We start from the raw sequence: 25,021 nt of genomic DNA on the forward strand, positions 1-25,021 counted from the left end.
TTCGACAGCTTTCTTTGGAGTTTGTTTTTGGACATACCTTGTGTGCCGTGAAGGATCGCGAATCGCAGGCAATGGTCACATCGACGAAGTCTTCCTCGTCGCGCAGATGCCGGAAGGAGGACAGGATCGACGACTGGAAGTCGTTCCATTTGAGGGCGTACTGCTGTTCCGAGGGTGTGGGCGATACACCGCGCAGCCGGTTCTGCAGTGGATGCTGTTGGTGGTGTTGCTGCTGTGAGGATTGCTGATGGTGCGACGACTGATGCTGCTCTCGTTGCTGTTCGCGCTGCTGATCCCGCAGCAGGTGATCGATTTTGCCGTCGCTCAGCGACATGGCGCGGCTTTTGCTGGTACCGTTGTTGTTGTTGTTATTGTTGTTCGCGCCGGAACCGTTGCTGGTGGTGCTGCCGTTCGAGTTAGCGTTGAGGGGGCCCGGGGCGCCACCGTGCAGCGCTAGGTTGGCCACGGCCAGTCCGCCGCCCGTGCTGGTCGTGCCGTTGGTGTTTTGGTCGCGGGGGCTAGTATCGTTCGTGTGCAACGGTTGCGGTTGGTGCGTGTCGTTCATCCTGAGCTGCGTCCCGGGTGCTGCGACGGTCGAAGCCGTGGTGCCGGCGCTGCTGTTGCAGCTTGCTGCAGGGAACCGTCCAAAGTTCTCACTCTGCTGGGCTACGACGGTTGCTGTCGTCATTCAATGCATCGATCGAGCCTTTGCTTTACCGCTACTGTCGCTCGGTTGCTGGGTATTAATCGTACCTCGGTTCAATGTAATGCGCGGATCCGAAACCGAACAGGGGCGAGGAAAATTAAGAAAAAAAGAAACAAAAGCTGACTCCCCGTGAGAGGATTTTCCCGTACACTTTGATGCACTACAGTGTAAATTACGCGTAGCAGGTGAGATGAGTGTAGAGAAGTAGCATGATCTGCTGCAGCTCGTTCGCCTAGGGAGTTGAAGTCTCGCAGGCCATCAGTACCATCATGCCGTCGCGAAGGCTCAAAAGAGTCCTTCCAATGGATGCTTTCGGTTGCAAGTCGGGTAGGGACGGATTCTGGAAGAGAATAAAAAGGAAAACAGAAAGAGATGTTAGTGCACCTGAAGTGGCTACAATTACGATAATTGATCTGAAGATGCTGGAAGCTCCACTGAAAAAGTTAGTTGTATGTGTTTTGACAGATAGAGGGCTACTACGATGTGGTGAGTATAATTCGCTGGCCGAAATGTTATTTTTGAAATTTATTTTTGTAACGGCCGTTTTTTTTATTGAATCCTCGTTTTGATTCGCAATCCGATCATTCTTTTTCATTTTCTACTCTTGAAGTTCAAGTTAAATCATCCTCACTACAGAAAAAATAAATCTCAAATGAGTGTTAGCTGCAACTCAAAAACCCATTAGATAATTAGAATAGTTTTGCGCTCTCGATATCCCGTAACTAAATTTGGACGAACATTTCTAGGTTTTTGACCAAGGGAAAAACAACGCAGGCGCTAGTTTTGTGGCTCCAGCGCTCTTTGACTCCACCAACACGGCATACGATCCAACCCGTTGGTAACTCACTAGATTGCGATTTTTTCCCCTTTTTCGAATGTTTCCAGCTATTTCCCAACACCAACCTCCAAAAAGCTGGATCGTTCGTTTGCCAAAATAGGATTTGCAAGATTGGTCCATGGCAGTGCCAAACTTAACCACCTCTAGCCCACCCCAACTGAATTGTGTTTTGTGATGGTTAATGGTTATGTCGTATTCGGCTCGGTTGCTGTTTTCCCCGTAGACTCCGGTTCAGACTAGGCCACACCGAAAAAACATACAAACCCCCCACTCCATTCCCATTATGTCATCTGCTAGGATGCGCCATGGTATAGGTGAATGCAGTCGCATTCAAGGAAAGAAAAGCGTTGGAAAGTTTCTGCACCGGCAGACGTTGCTCTCTTGCACGTCCTCGGTTCGCATTACGCTCTCGAGCAGGCAACCCGTTGTGCCGAACCGAAGCTGATGATCTCTCACCCAAAACTGCAACTTGCAAGTCGTCTTTTTGTTCTACCTCCCATCCCCACCCACCATTGTTTTGCCGTCAAAACAAAAACATTTGCTCACGAACACACTGGCAGCACGAGGATGGACGAGCAGCAGTTTTTGGGGGACGATGATGGCGTGCACTGTAGATGAAATTAATCGTGTGCAAGCGTCCTTTTGGGCGAGTATTTGTGTGATGTGCAAAAGGGAGTACGTACTACGTTTCTCCCATTTTTATTGTAGGGGAGATCGGACAAAAAAGGGGAGCATTTTTTTGTTTTGGGTTGTTGGGGAGTAGTGTGCGTACGCTTCTCCTAAATCACAACAACGGCCATTAATTTGAACGTTTGAACGTTTGCCTCCACCTTTACTAGCAAAGAACTGTGTGGTGGAAGTAACTGGTAATGGTAGTGGTTCGTTCCGATGAAATGCTCGCTGCAGACAGGTTAACGATTTTTGAGGGAGCGTAATAAATAGTGCAAATGTGCATCATGTGCCTTTCCTTGGGAAAAATAAACAGCCAACCAATGCAATCGAAGCCCTTTCACACAAATTGTGCTCTACTCGGTTATCCATCTTAATAGAGATATTTATGAGCGATACATTTGTCCAATTGTACACCACTTCTTATCACGGCAAAACAGAGCAGATAATCATTCCAACCGACATGACCCACATCATCATCATCATCATCATCGACATTAACTCTCGGTGCCGGGCAGTCCACACCGGTCCGGGGCAGGAAGCCCCCGGCATCGGAGCTGTCCGGACGAATGAATGCAGAAAAAAGGCATGGGCATGTACACAACAATTTGCATGCCGTACTCATAAATAAACAGCGAGGAAGGGCAAACCGATTCGCGAAAACACAGGCCCTCCACAGGGTTGACCTCCACGTACGGCGGTACGGATGACGGTGATCGCTAAATTGCAGTTAATCATTTCAAATAGCTTCAAATGCGGCTGGTCCCCCTCTTGGGGGCCCGCGGGGTTATATGGGGCCTGTGGGTTTTTCGGTCTCGTTAGACGACTTTCTTTTTATTTGTCTTGGCGTGGCTTTTATTTACGAGGTCTTGTTACCGAGCGTGGTGTTTGTCCTCTGCCAAGACCGCCCCCCTCTCCCCAGTAAACGAGGGGTTTGCAATTTCTAAACCGTCCCCGACGAAGATGATCCGCAACCATCTCCGCCCGATGATGAACGACTTCTCGAATTGTTTGCTGCAAACGAACGCACTTGATTCCGGTCCGGTTTTGTTGTTTAGAGAGCTGTTACGGTTACGGGGAGTTGTTGCCTTTTTTTTTTGCGGACATTCACAAACCCAATTGCTGCTGCTGCTGCTAACCGGGACCATCGCCGAAAGAACGGATAGATGGACTGGATAAACCTTGGCTGGGATTAGGTTTAACAAGCCCAGCCCGTTTGCACGGTTGCAATCATAAATTCATGCCCTTTTACCCTGCGCCCGGCCACCAAGGGCATCACCGACCGACGTGCGACACATCATCAGCCTACCTAATGCCCTAATACACGCTGCACGAAACGGTAGACCGAATGAAAAACCCGGCTCGCCATCAGCCTGCCGGCCGATGCACGCCCGATGCCAACCAATGAATAGTCATGATAATGGCAATTAAGATTAAATATTTAAATGATTCATACGGGCCGTTTTCGCTGTTAGAGAAAATAACGCTTAATCGCGGCATATTACTGGTAATAACGGTAGCTTAGTGCAACACACATACACACACACACATTGTAAAGACATGCACATGTTGGGGTAGTTGGGGAAGGCATTATTAAGCCATGGGTAGTTTGTGCAGGAGGCCGTACGAGTGCATGCACGACCACGTGACGTAAGTGAACATGGAGCGATGAAGGCGGAAAATGCAATTACGAATTTCATCGCCGATTCTTTATCGGGCTGGCTGTTGGGATGTAAGAATTGCATCGTGGAAGATGGTGTAATGGTTTGTTCTTGGAAATGGGTAACGAGACGTAGAAGATAATTTGAACAAGAGTTCGTGGAATTAAAATTCTTGTCGGAAGGACTACTCATACGAATTCACCAACACCTTGACTTCGCGGAGTATATCGACATTATCGATCTATTGAGGCAAATGGCAGATCCCGATTGGGAAGCAAATGTGAGCATACGTTCGGATAGTAGCCTCATCAGTAACATACATAAGGAAGTCTTCTTAGGAGACAAGATCTGGACATTGTTATCGGAGGACGTCAATGCTCCTTCGTAGTCAATGCGGATCAGATATTTAGATGTTCCATAAAGTCGAAAGGAGATCGGTTGGAAATCATGCTGGAACGGATTGGAGATCCCGAAATCTTATACGAAGTCTGATAGTTTGTCCTTGCTATGAGGGAATGATCCGGATGGGATTTGATGTCTTTCCTGGTTCTATTTCAGCATACAATAAAAGAATGTCCAAAATTCAACTAGAAAGAATCAAGGAAAGCGGAGATCACATTTAACAGCTGCTTTCCATCTAGGCAGCTCTCGCAGTTCACTTTTTTTCCCATAACGACAGATCATGAGATCAGTAGGCAGCATCATCATAGCACCAGCATAGATTCCGATCAAAGTATGCCGTTTGTTTTCTTCTCCCGGCTCATCGGCTAATGGAAAACAGGCCGCCTTGGTACGTGACACTTGGTACGTAAGCTGCGCGCAAGTTGCGCACATGCATGACAACGCCGACGCGCCAAAGAAGTTCCAGCAGTCCTCCCGAGGCATTATCCAATTCGCGCTAAATTCTTCCGTCCGCCGATTGAGCCGATTGAGCACAGCACTTTGAGGTCGGTCCGTGATCTTCCGGATGCGAGCGAGCGATCGAGCGGTGTGTGCCCGGACTGCCGAAAAAATTCTCACACACCATATCATCGCAATTTGACGTGGTAATCGGATAAAATGTATGTGCGCTGTGCTTAAAAATAAAACGCCCGTTCTTTGGGGCCGAGTACGATGTGGAATGTTTCCATTCCATCATATGGTGTCCATTTTCTGTGCCGTGTGTATGGGAAGCATGGGTGAAAAATCGCAACTTGGCGAATAGATAGGCGTGGAAAAAAAGGGAAAGAATGGTGATCTCTCGCTCTCTCTCTCCCTCTCTCTCTTTGCCTTGCGCCCCAAGTGTCTTGTTTGGATTAGTTTTGCATTCTTTCGGCCAAGGCGGGTTTCGAAATAAATAATGAAAATTGAATTTCCATCAGATGAGCGAACGAGTGGGCCAAACCGTTGGAATAGTTGCTAGGACGTCTCGCTAGTTGATGACAATTTTAAGACGTCAGTTAAGATTTATTGCTTTGATTGCGCTGCGTAAGAGCAAACGTACGAAAATAGCTACGCAAGGTTCCACAACAGTAAATCAAACAATTTCACTTCCAAACGAAAATCGCAAAAAACGGAAATGAGAAGTGGCTCAATGTAAGCTCCAATAGCAAGCGAAAGGAAATGGAAGCCGATTTTTCTAAACAAAAAGTAATTAAATTCATCCTCCATGAAAGCAGCAGCATCGACGGGCCGATCCTCTCGCGTATGCAACGCAGTGAATCGCGCAATCGCATCGCAGCGTGAAGTCAATGGCGAAGAAAAGCGCCAAACAGACGGACAAAAACCCCTCGTGAAAGTTGCCCAAAAACGAGTCCGAGGTTTTCGTGAGGGTTTCTATTCAACCACAAACTCACACACACAAGTAGCACCTGTTCAAGCCAACACTCCGTTTCGCTCAGTTGGGATGTGATTTTCGTCATCTGCTCACGTCACATGTCATTTGGCTGTGGCTTAAATTAATTGAACCACCAGCAAAGCCGGAATGCATCTAAGCAACGGTGTACTCCACCAAAATGGAGTCATGCAGGCTGGCCGGATTGGAGCAACCGCCCGATAACAAGCATGAAGTTGAAGGCAGTATTTGCAAACGCGGCTTACGTGAAACTTCCTTTGAAAGTAAAATCAAATGACACTCATCACACAGCGAGTGCAATCACTGATGCTGCTGGAACCCTTTCATGAGGACCGGCCATTTGTAAAACGCGTGTAATCAGCACGTCAGTTCCACGAGAGCGCTTAGATTGTATCGCTGAAGCACTGCAGGGGACCATTTGAATCTTGAAGGTTCGATGTAGACACCGCCGAAAAGACGCAGTTAGTGTCCATCTTTGTTGAAGTGTGTACTGAAGGCAGAGAGAGGAAAGAAATCGTCACCATTGCGCTTGCAGTTAGCTAACCGAGCAGCTGAATATGGATGGAAGGTGACGGGAAACGAAACAAAAAACAATCAGCAAATCACTTTCACATCTAATACGCTACCTGGACACGATCGCACACGAAGCACGTATCAGCTAGATAATGAGGTATAGCTCATGCTTCGGAGAGCACAAGACCAGTGTGGTTTTTTGGGCAGGAAAAGAGCCCAAATTTATGAGAAGCAATGGGTGATTTTTATTTGAAGAAAGCTTTATTTTCTTCTCTCAGTTTCTATCACGTTTCCTTTACAAAGGAAAGTGTTATTTTAAATTATTTTCCTCTACGATATTGGAGTAGTGGAAATGTTTAGTAAGGAGTTTACCGAGCACCGTTAATAGAGTGAAGTGGTAATGGTTGATAACGTTCATATCGTTCACACTTTCCCCTGCACTTTGGAGGAATGTGAGAGTTTGTTGGAAGCTCCTGGAAGCTAATTATTTATTTCTTTCCCAATTTAAGTCATCGAGCAAATACTTCATACACAATATAATCTAAATCGAAAATCTTGTGAAATGTCTAAGAGATCTGGACCTATTCTACGAGTTGAGGTATGAAGATCTATGGCGTCTATCAGGATACCCAGCAGGAGCGGGTATTGAATCCAATGCAGACCTTCTCTTTGTGCGGAGGACTGACAATTCAGCTACGAATAGAATCAAATCAAGGAAGCCCGAAATGCCAGATCAGAAATAGACCCAAAGAAAAGCAAAGAAATTGATTGTACTTAGTTACTTTTAGTTACTTTAATTGTTACTTTACCATTTATTCGATTTAATCAAAAATGTATTTGAATTAACAAACTCATTAATAAATTCATTGTCTTTAAAGAATATAAAACAGCGACCGATCACTTCCAGCAACAGGTCCATATCGCTGTCAATCCAGATTCAACCCGTCAACTCCACACCATACACACGCCCATATAAAAGCATCGTTTTAAACCCGGGTGATCGGTGTGAAAAGGAATTTAAATTGTGTGACCTCAACGTTTTTGTTTGGGAAATGGTGTGTGCGTGCGTGTGTGTGTGTGCACATGATGGGATGATGAAATGGTAAATCATCACTCACCATAAAGGAATGGTGATACACGGACCAGCAGAAAAAAAAGCCACCCAGCACACTGGATGAACCTCAACATGACGCACATCAATATCACGCCGCAGGATTCCATTATTCGATTCAATAAACCATACAATCGTTTCAATATTGAAATTAATTTCTACCCCTCACTTGCACAGGGGGTGCATTATTGAAAGTTTCTGCTCTGTGTGTGTGTGTTTTTTGCTGTTGTTGTTGTTGTTGTTGTCTACCAATTTATTTGCCTTTATGGCAAAAAACCACCACGTTGTACTTCTCATGGTTAGCGAATATATGCGATTATCACTTCATCGCTGGTGGGATTTTGTTGGTGGTTTAAGGTGGCGGGTTGGAGGTATCCAGTGTTGTTATTGTTGTGATCATGCCAAGGCAACAGCACACACAGAAAAAAATAAACACAATTGCTTTTCCACTCATTACAGGACACAACAGCAAAAAAAAAAACGATCCCGTGAGTGGTTGCAAAATGGAGCAGAAGAGAAAGAAAGAAAAAAACGCACCAATCGGAAATATGAAAAAAAAAGAAAACATACTCCAGAACAATTGAAAACAATTGCATTTAATGCGGTTATTTATTAAATTCCTCGTGTGTGTGAGCATTTTTTTCTCGCCTTACCTCCACTTTTCACTTATGCTGATCGATTTAAAATTTCCATTTTGATCAATAGCTTTTAAACGGTTTTCCCTCCACCACGATTTCCTCATCACCCCCCCCCCCTCCCTCCCACCTCCACTCATTAAGCCACGTACTCGGGGTATGGGGATAATAATTACACGGCACAATCGATATTACAACCATTTATCAAATTTATTTTTCATTCGGCCAATCATCGAACCTTAACCGACGGGTGAGAAAATACGGCACGGGAAAGGTGAGAGCCCACTTTTTGCTCCCCTCACCCTTCAGAAGAAACTCAAATACGTAGTGCAAAAGTTGTGCTTCGCACCCCGGGAAAAGGGGGGCAAAAATGTGGAATAATAAATAAAATGATTATTTTAATTAAATGTCGGTTTTTATTGAACCGAGCCTTGTGTCAGATGGGCCCGCGTTGACAAAAAGCTATGCGAAAAAAAAAGGCAAGAAAGATCGGATTAATTCACCACATGATTGCCCGGTCAGTCAAAAAGTACACAAACCGTTTGATTTTTGGCCCTTTTGGTTCGTGAAATGCCCACCACGGTCCGATTGGACATCTTTTATGCTCGAACGCTAATTTATGCCAAATTGAGTGTGTTGGTGGGTAAGATGCGCGCTTTTTGCGTTCCGTTTTCACAGATCCTCGCTCATTATTATTATTGTAAAACAGTTCGTACCGTACACAGCAGCGAGCGTTTCGCTTGGGAGCGTTTTAAGGCACGCTGGCTGTTGTATTAGCCTTTATTTCGTCCAATTGTTTTACGACGGTCGCGGCCACGGCGACTGAAGCTCGGAATTTGATTCGCGCTGTAAAAGTTTGTGAGCATGAAATCGGTTTTACGACCGACCGAAAGGCAGCTGTTGGTAGGTTTTTGTTGCTTGATTATTTGCTTGTTATTTTGGAAAATTATCTAACACCGCGCTAAGGATTGGACCGTTGCATCTAGCGAGTGCAATAAAACACACACACACCACTTCAAGGATTGGTTGTCCGATGACAAAAACCCCCAGACGAGTCAGGTCTGTCAAAAAGGCCAACCGTTGCAGGGAAGGCAGCCATCAGATTCACCCTCACCAGTGCAATAAACGCGATCGCGATGCATCGAAACATTCGGTGTTGTGAAATGAATATCTTGTAGCTGTAAGTGTTTTTTTTTTCGCGCTCTGCCATTTCGTTAAGGTCTTTCTTCAAGTGTGAAGCTAAACCAGTGAAACCCTGCTGCACGCAATTCCGATGCTGATCGAGGCCGATCAAAATGTTGTACTTGTTTTGATTAATCGTGCGATTCGATGGTTGTTTACGTTTCTGGCGAGAGCACAAGTACAGGAAATCGTTGATGGAAGCAGAATGTATTATTTGTTTAAAAAAAACCCTCCGATCCCGAGATTTATTGGAAAACGGAAGGAGGATTTTTGGGCAATGACGCTTAATGCAGCTCCACACGATCAATTAGAAGCTGGAAGAATTGGTTCAATTTAAGTACTTAAGGTTCAATAAGCTAGGGAGATTAAGCGGGCGCTTCAAGAAAGTCAATTGATTGACGAATAAAATAGATAAAGAAAAACCGCTGAGCAAGAACATAATCATAAGCGAAGCAGAAGTACATGGCTCATAAAATCTCAGTACCGTGAGATAAATCAAGCGGAATCAGAAGTCCTGAGATAAAGAAGAGAAATTGAGGGAAGGCACAAAAGAAGGCAGAGAAATGTTTCGATTACTTGGCACTATTATTGAAATGTATTTAAATACAAAGCAAACCACGCATTAGCGTCTCAATCCCCGTCCAGCTCGGGTCCATTAAAAACCCTCCGAATTCATCACACGCCCATGCGTGCACCCGCGTAACCAAAACGAGACGGACAGAGACAGAGAGAGAGAGAGAAAGAAAAAAAGGCAACCAACCAAGCACTCGATTAAGCGCGTAAATGTACTTCAAACGGGTTGCGGGTTCGTTCTATGACGGTAGGAATTAATAATAGAATCTGGCGGGCCACCCCGCAAGTCCATGTTGGCTGGTGTGTATGGGGGGCGAGAAGACATGTTGTAGCAGCCGCGGCTAAGCACTCAGCGATGATTTAAGATTATTGTTATTATTGGCTCCCGCGGTAAGCGAATCTTCACCACCAAGACCAAGAGTGGCAGAGCGAGCGGAGACGATTTATCTCACCCGGCCCAGCCCAGCATCCGTTGTCCGGGTGCAGGACACGCGGCGGTACCGAATTTAAAACAATATTCTGAGGTTCGGTTAATCCACACGCGCTTTTAAGCGGTGGTGGTTTGGCTTGGTGAGGGAAAGATGACGACTGTAATACCTCATGTGCAATCGTGCAATCGAACACTTGAGAAAATGTGGCGTGCAGATGTGGCGTGCATCCCCTTCCCACGATTCGTTTGGGGGCGAGCAGTTTGCTTCGTTTTTTTTCCGATGGGAATTATTTAATTAAACATCACATGATGGCACTGGCAGTAGTGCTCCATGTGGTGTAGAGTTTGGGTTAATGCTTACGGCTCATGTGACACATTTTTTGTTTCGGTTGGGGACAAATAATTGGGAACTTGCGTGCCGTGACCTTCGCGGTCTTTGGGGGAAATGGAATTGAGAGCGTTCTTATAAGTGATTACGGTTTGGGTAAACATTTATAAGTTCGTAATGATATGCATTCCCGACTCTCTTTAGGTGGCAGAAGAGATAGGAAGAACTGCTCTTGAATTCGATCGTTCCGAGGGCATTGATAGATGGTGTTCATTAGTGTTCATTTTAGGTTCATTTACTTGTCAAATTGCTCAGTGATATTTTTGATGTAAAATCTTAATAATTTGACAGTAAGTTTCGACCAAACCTATTTGAGGAAAACAGGATGGGAATTGAACCCCGGTTCTGCCGTGTGAAATCGGCGCCAATGTCTCCTCTCCTTGATCTCTCCTCCTGATCTTCTCTGATCAAAATGTTTGTTGAACTGTTATTTCCACTTCAGGATTTCCGCAAGCGAAGTGAATCCAAGAGCACATAGCTGCGACTATAAAAATGAAAAGTTATCCCTTAAGAGAAGCTTGCAGAAACCAAGTCATTTTTCTTGAAATTCTTCTCCTGCTCCAGCTAATTATGCTGGACAGTTCGCCTTAGCCTTATCCCCCAAGTGTCACAAAAGTGTATAATTTAAACAGTGCCAGTTTATTTCTTCTCTCTCTTCGTCTTCTTCACACAAAGTGTCCACTCGCTGGTCTGATCGTTCTGCAAAAAAAGGCTCTCGTTGGGAAAAGGACCCAATCCCAACCGCCGCGCTAAAACACAAAACGACTTCGCAGTTGTTTCACTCCTCGCCATGATTGTTAGTACGTACTTCAACACATTACGTTTTATTTTATTTCGCGTTTTATTACACAACCAACCAGGCCGGCGGGCGTTGGTTTGGATCCGGACACACGCTCGCCTTTTCCCCCCTCCAGGGATATCTGCGTTTATGCGGCAGCAGCAGAATGTTACACCGTCCATCCGTTCAACCGGCCCGGGTAGGAAGGGTGTCACTGTCATGTGCCGTCGGTGTACCGGTGTTACGGTGGGCCACATTGTCAAGTACTTCCCGACGCCCGATCATCATCTTCGGTGGGAGGACACTTCGTAAAAAAGTGAGCCCGACAGCAGCAGCAGCAGCAGCAGCAACCAACAAACAAAAAGGGTACAGAATAATAAACTCAACCCGCTGTTGCTGAACTGACAAGGGGGAGCGAGGGTAGTGATAAAGAGAAGGAGGAGAGAGAAGTAAAGTTTGGCTGGTATTTACCCAAAATCCATCCCCAAACCACCCACTCGGGGCGGTTTCGTGGACAGCATTTCTTCGGTCTGGAAGGCCGGCTGCCGACGAGCAGTACGCATGTAATAAAATCGAAATAAATGATACAACGATTATATTACGGCGACGGATAAGGGCCAGCGATAGAGACGGAGGGTCGAGAGGTACTGAGGACAGGAGTTAGATTATTGCAATGAGGAAAAAATGAAGAAGCCACAAGCGAGCGGAGTGCTCACTCACGCCCCGGGTATGACTTTATTCGTTGGTGAGTAAATATAAACGATTGGCTGCAGGGTGGCATCATGGGGGGGTCGCAGGTTTTCAGTTGGTTTGGGACAGTTGATTTGACAATAAAATTGTGACGTGCAACAATCAGTTCGTAAAAGAATCATTTAGCACTGTAGTAAAAGGTGGCGAGCGGCAAGCAATTGCTTTTTTAATGTATAATTATGATCTTTGGTTTATGCGCTAATGTAAGACAAAAGTGAGAAGCAGCTCTGTGTGCTTTCAATAATAAGTGAGTAGAGGGAATGAGGATGCTTGTACTAGCGTTATAGTTACCAGTTTTAACATAATCGTATTATTTTGTCCATCACTGTACAAATAAACTCTTGCCAGTAACAGACAGATTCAACCGGAATAAAGACTCAAACCAAATCCAGAACTGATTTTAGTAAACTTATTCCAGTCATGAAGGTCTGGTTTGGCTGAATGGATCATAAAAAAGAACGCACTCTCTCATTCACACACACAAGCACACACGCACACCTTAGTAGTAATCAACATCCACAGAACACTAGTAGAAAATCTCGTCCGTTCCTCAAAACCGTTCCAGCCTCCAGATTTGACAAGTGGATCGACTTTCGAAATCACCAATCCCAACCGCATCGTTCTGGCTACGCTTGTTATTCCACCCCGCAGGCACTCGACTGTGGTTGTAGACCTGGCGTTGTCATCCCGCCGCAAGGATCGCCAGGGTTTTTGAGTGGTTCATTTCGTCATAAACAAGCATAAATAAGCACATCGCGTTCGCACCGTAAAATCGTCCGGTACCGCCTGCTCCGGCTCTAAGCTAATAAGGGTGTCGGGTTTTCCACCGGTTTCGGGTGAGTGCCACAGGAAGGCGCCAGTGAGAAGACGCTCATCTGCTCACCTTCCACGCATCTCGCATTGTCGTCTTTATTGGCTTATTCCGAGACTCGTCCACGTTTACCACTCGAGCATGGGCCGGCCCTCGAAATTTTTTTTGTTCGCGTTCGCTTCCGACTGCTAAGACACCGGTGTGGAAAAATGTGTTTTCCCTGATTTTCCACCCCGAGAATCGATGCCATCTCATCATCGCCCATCAACGCCGTCCCACGGATTTGAGCATCATCCGGATGCGAATCGGAATTCCCTTACGCCGGTGGACGCGTAAAATTGCGTGGTGAATCAACTGCTTCTTTGCCTTTTTCCCCCCGGTGTTTGTGTGTGTGTGTGTGTTCAGGTTCGGAGAAAAACGGTATCGTATGATAGGGCCCACTGTTGAAGGTGTGTAATCTGGTCAAAAGGCGACGGTAACGACGCCGCGTTTAAGCGATACCACGGACGGTGTTGCTCCCACCCACAAACCCACACAGCTTCCCCCACACGGCAGAAGGTAGAATTAAGGGGACAACCGTACTACGGGTACTACACACGATACACGCTTTTCCTCGAACGAGATCGTTTTTCCGTTCTGTTTTGTTCCTTCCAGTTTTCCGTACCCTCACTCATTGCTCCCGTACGATTTTCACCCTCTCTCTTTGCTTTCCTGTTGCATGATTTTTTCTTCTACCGGTGGGTGTTTTGGGGAGTTTTCTTTTTCCGTAGCACGGTGAGTATTTGCGTGGTTTTTCCTAGCGCGCGCGTGTGTTTGGCGAACCGCAAAACCACCGACTAACCGCCGTAACGACAGCCTCCGGGGTTTGTTTTTCTTCTGCCGCTGTTTTTTTTCATGGGCCTGTATGGTGTTGGGGTTATTTTGGGGACCGGCTGGTTCTTTTTTTTAGGAGCCTGGATTGGAATGCTGTACTTATCAGTCGCGTATCAGTATCAGACTGATGAATGTCGTGTCCGCTTTGCTTTGAGACGAGGACTCAAGTGCAGTGATCGGTTGGTAAAGGTGTAGTAATAAAGGGGATTGCTCGTTTATTTTTCCGGTGTTGGGTGTGAATGCTAGTGTCTGATTGAGGTTAAGCTTTTCCTTGATATGTGCTCGAATATTTCAAATTAAAGTGATTGCAACTTTTTTCATAGCAAAAATCAATTTAATTAAATTAGAAAATGTTTACTCTATCCTCGCGATTTTCTTTTCGCTTCTAATGCTTTTATTATCCTTAGTGCATATCACCAGTCGCATGAATATCGAATGGAGGCGAAAAACAGGGGGCCATTTCTAACCATGTATGCAACGAGCGTATCAGTAACAGTCTCCAGCTCGTACATTTCCACGGCGCTATAATAAATCACGACGCCACTGATGCTGTAAAAGTGGACTTTTCGCCCTTTTCCTATGGGGAGGACATTCCTCTATGACGCACAACCCCTTTCGCTACTCCGTATTTCACGTCGGGCTAGCCAGAGAGATTGAGAGAGAAAGAGAGAGAGAGAGAGAGGTCAACGGCGGTTGCTTAGCCAAAGTACGGATCTAGTATGGTTAAACTTTTGGGGGCTTTAAACCAACAGAATTACAGGAGAAAGAGAGAGAAAGAGAAAGAGAGAGAGAAAACCTAACCCCCCCAATAAATGGTGTTTGGTTGATGGAAAAAGTATTAAAAAGTTTTAAATCAATATTTTCCCACCGGCCACAGGGTCGCGTAGCGTCACACCATGTACCCGACACACACAAACGCGCTTTTTTCCCTCTTTTCCTTCCTTCGCTCTCTCTCTCTCTCTTCTTCCTTATCATCGTTCAAAAAGGTTTTTGCACCATAAAGCAAAAATCCGCCGCCACAGACTGGCAGAGGAGACAATTTGTCTGGGACAGCGGAATTTTATGTCAGTCAGTCACCAGTCACCAGCGGCGTCCTGCGATGGGGGCACCCAGTGCAAAAAAAAATCCCCCTCCCCTCTTTTCTTCACCCTCACTCCCTTCGAGCTTTTCCACCGAGCTTTGGGATAGCAAAAAAAAATAGGAGGGAAAGATAATTTTATTACGGTCCAGCAGGCGCAAACCGGACCGGAGTTTTTCTCTTGCTGCGGCTGCGGCTGCTACTGCATCCATCGAATACGGACAAAACGCACCCGAAAATATCCTTTTGCTCGCTGGTGATCTCGTACATGCGTTTTCCCTCACCATCACCAGCACTGAGTGGTTTATGGCCGAAAAGTAATAATTTTTATGAGCCATTTCTCGAGCTTCGGAGCGTTGCTCCTTCCTTGTGCCGTTGCTCGTGTCTCACGGCATGAATTCTCGGTGGAAGGTCCTTTTCTGGTCCTTGTTCGGAATCCGCAGAGACCAAGAAAGGATGTGTGTCGCGCTGGCGTGTCGCTTCGCAGTGCTTCGCCTGTACACAGTGATAAAGGGAGATGAATAGGAAAACAATCGCATGGAGGCAAATAAAATTGAGTACGAGTGAAAAATAAATTTTCCCTCTCGTGTGTCTTGAAATGTCGTAACATGTACGGTTTCGATCGTTGGGATGTTACCGTTTTAGCTTGGAAGAGATCCGTTCTCACATCATTAGAATTATTTTTATTTTGCAGTAAATTAGCCTTAAATGCTTTTAGTAAACTCAAAGGCATCCGATTGAGGTGTTCAAAGCGGAGCAGTAGAATTGGTCCTCAGAATGTCTCATCTCACAAAATGAATCCTTCTGACATTGCTCAAAGGCAGACACGAAGTGAAGGAGAAAGCAAAGAATAAATCTCCAAAACCGTTACTGATAAGTGAAGTAAGACGCATTCACATCACGGCATCACCGGTGATGGTAGTTGTCCACTTTTATGACTTTGTCGCCTAGCGTCGTCCTTTTTGTTGACTTTCCCTCCCCCCCCCCCTCCTCTAGTCCTCGGTGGACTGGACTTCAGTCAGTGTCCAGATACCGGCAAAGCGAGCTTGCGGAGGGATGAAGATGTTTTTTTTTCGTCCTGGCGGTGGTTCTGATAAACCGGGATGATGGGTAATAAAAACCCCCGTGCCCATGAAGTTTTGGGTGAAAGTAGCGTGACTCGAGGGAGTGTGAGGGAGAGTGGTGGTGGTCGTAAAAAAGAACGCCCCAGAACTGTCTCAGAACACTCTTCTCCTCTTTTCCGTTGGCGCAAGAGAACAAGGATGCAGTATCCTTTTCAAGACGATGTACGATCACTTGGGCAATGCGTCATGCGCATTTGGGAAGGCTGAATAAGATGAGGGAAATAAACCCGCGTGGGATGGTTAAAAATCTAAGCAGCTAATGTGAGGTGAGAATGTGTGTTTTGGCTGTGGCGCATTCTGGTTTTGATGGACATTTGAGGCCATCCTTATCAGCTGACGAGGTTCGGTTTTGCTTCGACCGGTCCCTTTAGGAACGGTAGACTGCGGGAAAGAAAGCGACAAAATTTCTTCATCCCACGATTCTGATCCTGTGAAGGTCCGGCAGTTTTATGCGCTTCTTTAACTTTGAGAAAAACACATTAAAAGAAGATTTCGACGTTTGATTGTAATAATAACATCCATGCGCCAACAAACCAGAATCGGCATCAGTTCGTACGACTTTTAATGGAAGAAAGTGTGCTTAAATGGCTCGCTTGCTTTCTTTCACCGAGGAACATTCCAAAGAGAAAAGGAAGTCTAAAAAGGAACCTCACTGTCCGGCATCAAATAAAAAGGAAAGGATGGCTCGAAATGGAGGTTAAAAGCCATGGGTCCGCTGCCTCTCAGAGCACAGTAATGAGTCGTGCTCGGTTTTATTCTTAAAGGAATCATGTTAAGGGTAGCGTGTGTGTGTGTGTGGCCGTTTCTCGTGGATAGAAAGTGCCCTTAAATGGATGATGGTGGTGTAGTTATTTTTACACAAAAATCAAATTTCAAAAAACCACTTATCGTCGATCGGCGGTCGGTGGTTGTGTCCCCTTTTATGGATTGACTGATGTGGTTTGAATTGAATTTTGTCCATTTTGTTTTCATTACTATCTTGTTGTTTTTAAGAGAGTGCTGCTGGCCTGATAGCCTGACACATCTTATAGGATGTCGCAGTAATGAACTTAATTTCGGGACTAAAACAGGAAAAATGCGTAATTAAATTTCAGGTTACATGTAGCTAATGGGAAAGCTTTAAAGAACAAAATCAAAGAAAAAAAACATAAAAAGAATTAAGAAAAAAATAAAGTTTAACACATACCACAAATTTCTATCATCGAAACACTTGTGCAATGATCTGAGAAACACTGGTGAACAGGTGTTGCTTTACGACAAATTTATTCCATAATCCTCCATACCTTCCAAACCCACCAAAAGCTCAAGGTCAGAGGAAACTAAAAAACCATAAATGAATTATAATAAATTCTTGTTTTTTAGTTCCGCAATCGAAAAAAACCAACCGCAGCAATTTGGTATGCATGTTCGATAAGCTATTTGCCAAAGAGTAGCAGCAGCACCAGCAACAGTGTGTTGTACGAATTTGGAATTAAATAAACACGTAGCTCATGCGTCCACCCGCGTACTTACAATGAGTCGTTTCGGCAACCCAAAACACCGAGATACGTTGTAGGAATAGGGAATTCACAAGAAGAGAAGTAACCTTACCTGAAAGGAGAATAAGAAGAAGAGCGCATTATTAGCACGGTTTGAGGTTAGAAGAACGGGGCACGTGACGAGTGAGCCATATTTACTTGCACAACTAGCACCCAAGAGGGATGGGGGGGGGGGGGGGGAGGGAAGAAAAACACTGAAGGTGGGAAAAATTAGAGAGAAAACTAAGCGATCCAGCTAGTGCGACACATCGGTGCGCGATCCGGTAAGTCAAGCAAACGATCGTGATCGTGATTAATTGATTAATACCTTGCGACCAGCCGAGCCGTCCAAGGTTTTCTTTCGCAACTCGCGTACGATGTGCAAGCGCGAAATTCATACCGTTTATTGATAGTGTAAGAAGGCTCGAGCTAGGAAAGTATCGTTTGCTGCTGGAGTGATGACCGACCGGCAAGCACCATGAACCTCACTCCAACACTCGAACACAAGACTCGAAGCTCTCGCGGCCGTGAGCAAACACGGAGGTAATTGTAGTTTGAATACTAATTAAATCTAACAAACGGCTGCATTGTGTGTCCGGGAAGGTAAGCGAAGGTAGAAAAATATAAAATAAACCAACGCGAGAGGCCACCACCGGAAAGCGGCACGGAACACCAGCAAAGCGGGCGACCGCACTTCTCGGTCATCAAATCATGCTAATAGTGTTTTATTAAAAAGTCATAAAACTAAGCCGCGCGTTGCTTAGCGGTGTGTGTGTACGCATCATGTTTTTAGGTGCTCCGAAAAGACACCAACCGCGTGGTACCACTGTGCTAAGGTACGCCAAGAACGCCCATTGCTTGGTTCCCAAAAAATTGAACACGGAGAGTTGAAGTGCCTTGCAGGAGGGCCTCCAACCACAAACACTGTACAATTGTGGAGCATTGTTCTGAGACTGATCTTGCCTAATGAAGCCATAATGGACCGATGAGAAGAGAAGAATAATTTTAAAAGCTTTAGTAATTTAATTAAAAAACAACTAAACTAACTAAATCTCAAGTGCCTGTTTCGCTTCCTGATCGCTACCATGTAACAAAACCCTCCCCCTCCCCGGTAAAAGGTCACTCGTGACCGATCATCAACATCACCATCATCGACACCCTTTTTTGGGCGGAACGAGTACATTTGTCGCCCGGCCGTGTGCCGAGGTGCATAAATGAGATTTTCACTCAAGTACGACATTTAGCGTATCGGCAAATTGACACATTGCGACTCGCTTCGATGAGGTTGGTTTGACCCTTCCCTTCCTCAGTTGCTCCCCCCCCCCCCCCGACCTCCTCCTCACTCGCTGAAACGTGGGATGACGCGGTTGACCATCCGCAAGCCGTAACATGTTAATCAACCGAATGCGAGTCTCGACTAATTAGCGACCATTGCACAACGCACAGTGCCACCAACAACGGACAGCAGCGCGACGACGGGCTGTAAGTAAAAACAGTTACAGTTCGGGCCGGCGGAATTTGTTTTCACCGATTCAACTACGGCGAGGGAAAAACAAGAAGAATGGCGCTAATCAAAATGAAAATGCTGACCAGTCGTTAACCGCACCCCTGGTTACCCTGGTGCGTGGATGGTGTGGAAATTCCTATTCAAACTGCATTCCAAGCGCTGGCTTGGAGTGTTTTTAGTGGTCAATTCGAATGCGAAAGCGCATTTTTGATGGTGCGTTTAGAAAGATTGCTAATTTCATTCCGCACACATCAAACAGCACACCTGAAGCTAGAGGATCGATTGGAATAGATTGGGTGTGATGAGTTGGCGTGACGATTACAATGCATTTCACAATGGCCAGTTTCCGGTCTTCCGCATCCGTAGGTTATAATTATCTCGTAACCTTCGAATGTCGCACACAGCCACAACGATGAAAACAGCTAAATCGAACGACTAAATTAGATCTAACAGTAAAACTCCAGCGAAACATGAATGATTGACAGGCGAAATCGAACGTCCATATTAAGTTCGGTGTCGTGGCAAGCCAAGTCGACCTTTGCTCCCCTGCCTTTACTTGTTTTCTAATTACAATTCCATTATCCACTACCGTCCAAAAACTTGACCAAAAAGCCACCTTCACGCACTCGCGCACAAATACCGCCACACGTGAGATTTCTTCATGATCGTATGATCGAGATGAGAAATAGGTGTAACGCATTCGAAACAAAGAGAGAGAAAGAGAGCTGAGGGGAGAAAAAATTGAAAGGGTAACTAGCTGACGTCGTCCAAGTGTCTAAACCGGTGGCCTTAGCTGCTCCAGAACCGAACGTCCGAAGACTTCGATACCGAAAAGCCACCGAACCGTCACGATCGCTCCGGTCCGATAAGACGGAAACGGAAGGGTCGTAACGGAGGTGCCGCACGGTTTGTGTGTTTGTATTAATAGTTTCTAATCCGCGGGCGAAAATGCGGCCACCAGCGGCAAAATTATGTAGCGGGCCCGAATTTTGAATTCCTCCCTGCGCTGTGGCGCTTCCCACTGGATGGAATATCTTATTTACTTTGGGGAGTGTTTAGAGATTCGGAGGCGTACGAGCGGGTTTTCGTCTTTCTCCTAAACACCTTTTCAATGCTCGAGGTACGTTGCAGCAACATTCCACTCGGATCTCTTTGTGTTCGGTGATCGAGTTTCCCTGGGAGGGCGCTGACTTTTCACTTAACTTTTGGACAGTGGAGTTAGTGCGCCGGAAAGTAATGGACGTACGCGCGCGCGCACACACTCTGATGGTAATTATTTATTAGTTTAATTATTCCACTCCCTCACAGTGTGCGCGCACTTAAGGGTTTTAAAGCTTCCCGGTTTTGTGGGGGGATGCATGATTAAAATCTTTTCACATTTTCACATGGTGGAGGGATTTTTACAAATCAAATGGGTACGATGAGGTCTTTGTGGGCTGTATTATTTTCTTATCTCGAAAATTGCCTAAACAAGGCTAGGGTAAAAACGACTGGTGCAAGGTTAGTTTATAGCGGCACTGTGACTAATTTAAGATGTTTAAGGGGTGGAAAAAAGAAAAATCCTTTGTGTTGTGAAAAAAGCTGTCAGAATATTTGGAAATTTTTTTTAGAAGCTTGTAAAGGAACCCCTGTAAAGTTCTAGAGAAGAGCACCGACTGGAGTTAATTTTATTGCTTCCTTGCGCTTTCTGGAAATTATTTTCAAATGCACGTCCAAGAGAGGAGAGAATAAATATAACATCTTTATCTCTGCACACTCATCTCTTCTTCTCTCCGTCTCTCTCTCTATTCGGTCACTTAGAAGCAGGCATGCTAAAACTTCATTATACACAACGAGCTATTCCTAGCTTGTTCTTATAATTGGTAACAATTGATTTATTTTCCCGTTTGCTCGAGTTTTTGTAATAAAAAATAGAAAAATATAATGCAATTTTAAACTTTTCATCACAAAAGCTTTTTTACCAAGCTTAAGAATAAAGAATTAGAGGACCAACTTTAGTCTTTGCTGTGTTCGATCCCAGTTTTGTCTTCTAACGTCCGGAAGTGACTAGTTGCCACATCAACCGAAAGGGATGGGCTCGCAAGCCCATCCTAGTCTTGGGACTGGGCATTTAATTGAAAGTTGTGACCCTGCCACCTGCCCAGCACAAACATACACACACACACACGCTGATGGACAAGCCTATCCACGAAATAAAACAACAGCAAAAAACTAGCCCTCGCCGCAACAGACAACAGACAAAACGCGAGGTGAAGAACTAATTGAACATTAGTATGCTAATTATTTAAGTTTTTATTTGATATTCATTTCGTCTACCGGGTGCTCACCCGCCGGCCGCCGACGGTACACCCCGGCCGCGTGCGTTGTGTCCAGCGTCCGCACCCGTTGTTGCGAGTTGCAATAAATTTAGCGCTTTGATGGACGTGAAGCGTACCTCGCCGAAAGTATGGCTGGGGTGCGCCGGGAAACGATGATCATGCTGGCCCGCCAAACAACAATGGACACATTCGCACACCCGCAGCTCTCCGGCCACCTACACCATCCGGGAAGCGGGTGGTTCCTCGGTGCAAGCCGGAATGAAAAATGAGCCACCCGGAGTCGCGAAGCTGACCTTGAATTGTTCGGTTGTACAGAGTGCCCTCGAGCCTCGAAACGGTCGGTTCACGTTGAGGTTTCGTTGTCTGGGTAGTGGTCAGCAACTACTCACCCTGCAAGTGCCGAGTGCTGCTTTAATTGGTTGTGAATTTTTCGGCCATTCTCCGACCGGCAGAGCTCTAATCAAGAACAGGGCAGGTGAAACAATGGGCTCAAAAAATGTACTCCGATTGTCGGGAGGCGAGTTTTTGGAGGTTGAAGAAGATCGAGATACGTCGGCCAACACTTACAGGCGGTTAATTGGACTTTGTTTAGGTGACACGGTACACCAGCACCAGCAAGAAGGCCACTTAGGGTGTCCACTAAAAAAAGATCTAAACGAACCTTATTGCTTCATCTTGCGCTTCATTTAGCGCACCTCGGAACTTGCTCCCATATTGCTCCCACCGGGTCATTATGAGCCACCGAAATAAAAAGGTACGACAAATGATCACGCCTTTACACCTCAACCTGACGACCCGAACCGTGTTTGATTTTTTTTTTTCTCCATTGGGCAAACAACGCTTAACGGCTACTTGCTACGGTTAAGTGTCACCGATGCTAAGGGGTCAGAAGGATAATGACGGACTGTGTCCTTTTTCGTTTGGGCTGCAGTCCCAAACATCATAACGCATAATTTATCCGATTAGAAACCCTGCTCGGAGCTGGCTTGCCTGCGTGAAGAAATGCAAACTGCACAAGCACTCCGGACAAGGTAAGGTGGGTTCTGAAGCAGACTAGCTTTGGGGCAAGATGAAGGTAAAGGCAATGATCCTTACAGTGTATCCTTCTTCCGTGATTTAACAACCGTCGTTCGGCGCTCTCCAAGGAAGCGGACAATTTATTCCCACCGAAACAACGGTCGTTCGGGTAATGATGCGGCAGTGCTAAAAATCACCGGCAAAGGCACTGCAAACTGCAAAACCCCGCAAGAATACAGTGTTGCAGGGGTGGCAATAAAAAATAATAAAACACCAATTCCTGTCCGGGCACATGCTGTCGTAGTCTGGGACGGAGAAAACAAAAAGCATCCACCAGCAATAGACTGTCGGAAGTAAATCTCTTTCTATATCCTCGTTTAAACGCTCGCTTCACGTACAGCACGGCACTGCAATCAGTTCGGGAAGCAGTTCCAGCCAGGCGTTGCACGTTGATGAGGTACGCCAACCCTTTGACTCACAGTCCCAAACGGTGTCGTGTGAATTAGACGAACATCCAGGGAATCTCTCGGTACAAATTATGTCCCGCCGATCCTTGCTCGGGTCTGCGTTAAGCGAAGAGAAAATAAATAATGAGGACAATAAAAAAATATTGCACACTCGTAAAAAAACGGGCCTGTTTTTTTGTTTCTTTTGTTGTCCAAAGTTTTTTGGAACATTTTGGTTGAATATCTCGAGACCCTGGCCGGAACGCGCCGGAAGGATACATTATATTTCGCTTTACGATCCATGAGCTGTTTCGCCATCCGAACACTCTGGGTCCCCTCGGCAGAGTCCGGCGGCATCGTAAAGCTTTATTTTCGGTTCAAAACTTGCAAGTCGCCTTCTAATTTCAAACTATTAGAAGCCGAAAAGCCGAAAGGATGCACTGCACACCTTTTATGGCTTTCCAAAGCAATTAAGGTGCGATCACGAGTCACGATCGTATATTCGGGCGAAATACTTTGTATTTTTATTGTGTTAGAGGATCAAAGCGACCCGGGAGGACATTTGTTGGCTACAATTTAAAAGCCACTCCGGTTAACTTATTCTAAAAATTGAAGGTCAACCATACTTTGTGCGGAACACAATTTCATCACCATAATTTCCCAATAAAACTGTACCAATTCGTCTTGCGATGCGATTACTTCGTTGCCACGCTAGTCGGTGGCTTTCGGTGGAACAAAAGTCACCAACGGTGCTGTCAGTTGCTTGTTGAACTCTTATATTTCATTTTCGACCATGAGACCAACCCTCCTATTCTACTCCCCATGATCCGCGATTGCAAGAAGTTCCCGCAAGAAGTTTGTACTTTCTTCAGTCGCGTCATGTTTGCCTGGTTCTTTTTTTTGACCCTTTTCACCGTCATCGTCGGCTGGGAACGTGGAGAGACAGAGAGATGGTGGCGTGAAAGAACGACGAAAAACGAAGTCTGCCAGCAAAGCTAGATGCACTGCCGTCCTTACGCGGAATAGAGCAACTTCGGCGCCCGCAATAAATAATAATTATTTCGGCGTCTATTTGCCATTGTTCTGCTTATGTCATGGTTATGCTGCCGTCAGAAAGTTACGAGCGTCCGGCGGGCGCACACAGCTAACCTCGCTAACCGGCTATCCTTGGAAGATGGAGGACAAGTAATGGTATTTCGCGGGAGCTGTGGATGAACTTCTATTTGGAGCGACGGATAAGAACTCCGGAGACGGTGTGTGTGTTTTTAGTACAGACAAACAAAACACGACAATGTTTCTGTCTTTCATCATCAGAAGAGTTTTTGGGTCGATATTCTAGATGCCTTTAGGAGTAATCATGGCTGTTCGTAAAGATCGGAAGCGATATTTAGCTAAAGTATAAGAGGAGTCCTCCAGGAATAAATCTTTTTAGTACAGAGGGAAACTCTTAGTACTAAGAGAACAATCAAGCCCTGCACTTCAAAGTTTCCAGCAAGATTTTTCACTAAAGTCCCATCGCTTCAAACGATCCAAAATGACCATTTCCAGCCGAAGCATAAAACGCTCATGTCGCAAAGGGGTTTCCCCCCAGCATGAAATAGATACCGAATGCTGAAGCGAAGCCGACTGGAAAATGAGTGACGGGAGGTCCGCAATAATAAGGCTATAAAATCGTAGCCTTCGAACCGCGCCGCACCATTCCGAAGACCGCTCGAGGGATGCGGCAGCAGAATACATTTTTTGTTGCGGCGAAGAATAATGAAGCGCTAGAATCGCTTACGGTCGCGCCGTCACACAGCAACATCAGCGCGGGAAGAAGCCAAACCGAAACAAAGGACGAGGAAAACACAGGGAAAAGGACGGGGCAAATGCTCTATCGACAACATGTTGATGCTACGGTTAGGTCGTTCTTGGTTGTCGTTGTCTCGCCTCAAAAGGCTTACTTGCCTCACTGAAACATTCGAATGAGCTTTTCTCGGGGTCGTCTGCGTCTCCTTTTTCCAGGTTCGAGTTTCCTTTTGTACTGCGATGGAATGGTACAGTTGGAGAGCCTTATCTTTATCGGTTCGGGGGTAAATGATTCGAAACAACTCTCGTTGGAAGCAAAAAACGGAGCATTATTTCCGGTGCAAATGAATTCCTTGGGTGTGCAATTGTTTTGCCTACCTTTCAGGCGCAAGAGGCGCCTTGCGAATGAACTCTCCGACAGCCAAAAGCCCCGTTTTTTGGCAGATGACTAGCACTGACTGGTGAGGGTTATCA

The 25,021-nt window shown here is 45.7% G+C and overlaps 1 protein-coding gene across 6 annotated transcripts in view; it reads right to left on the minus strand.

Moving 5' to 3' along the window:
• LOC118513807 (protein abrupt-like) overlaps nucleotides 1-25,021 on the minus strand; it is a 104,815-nt gene that overhangs the window by 65,350 nt on the left and 14,444 nt on the right. For all 6 annotated transcript variants that reach the window (XM_036060016.1, XM_036060014.1, XM_036060013.1 and 3 more), the window contains exon 3: nucleotides 38-1,046. In XM_036060016.1, the coding sequence (XP_035915909.1) occupies nucleotides 38-688 (651 nt within the window). In that variant the 5' untranslated portion in view covers nucleotides 689-1,046. The remainder of the gene's footprint in view (nucleotides 1-37; nucleotides 1,047-25,021) is intronic.

Source organism: Anopheles stephensi, chromosome 3, assembly GCF_013141755.1.
Source record: "Anopheles stephensi strain Indian chromosome 3, UCI_ANSTEP_V1.0, whole genome shotgun sequence".
Lineage (NCBI taxonomy): Eukaryota > Metazoa > Arthropoda > Insecta > Diptera > Culicidae > Anopheles > Anopheles stephensi.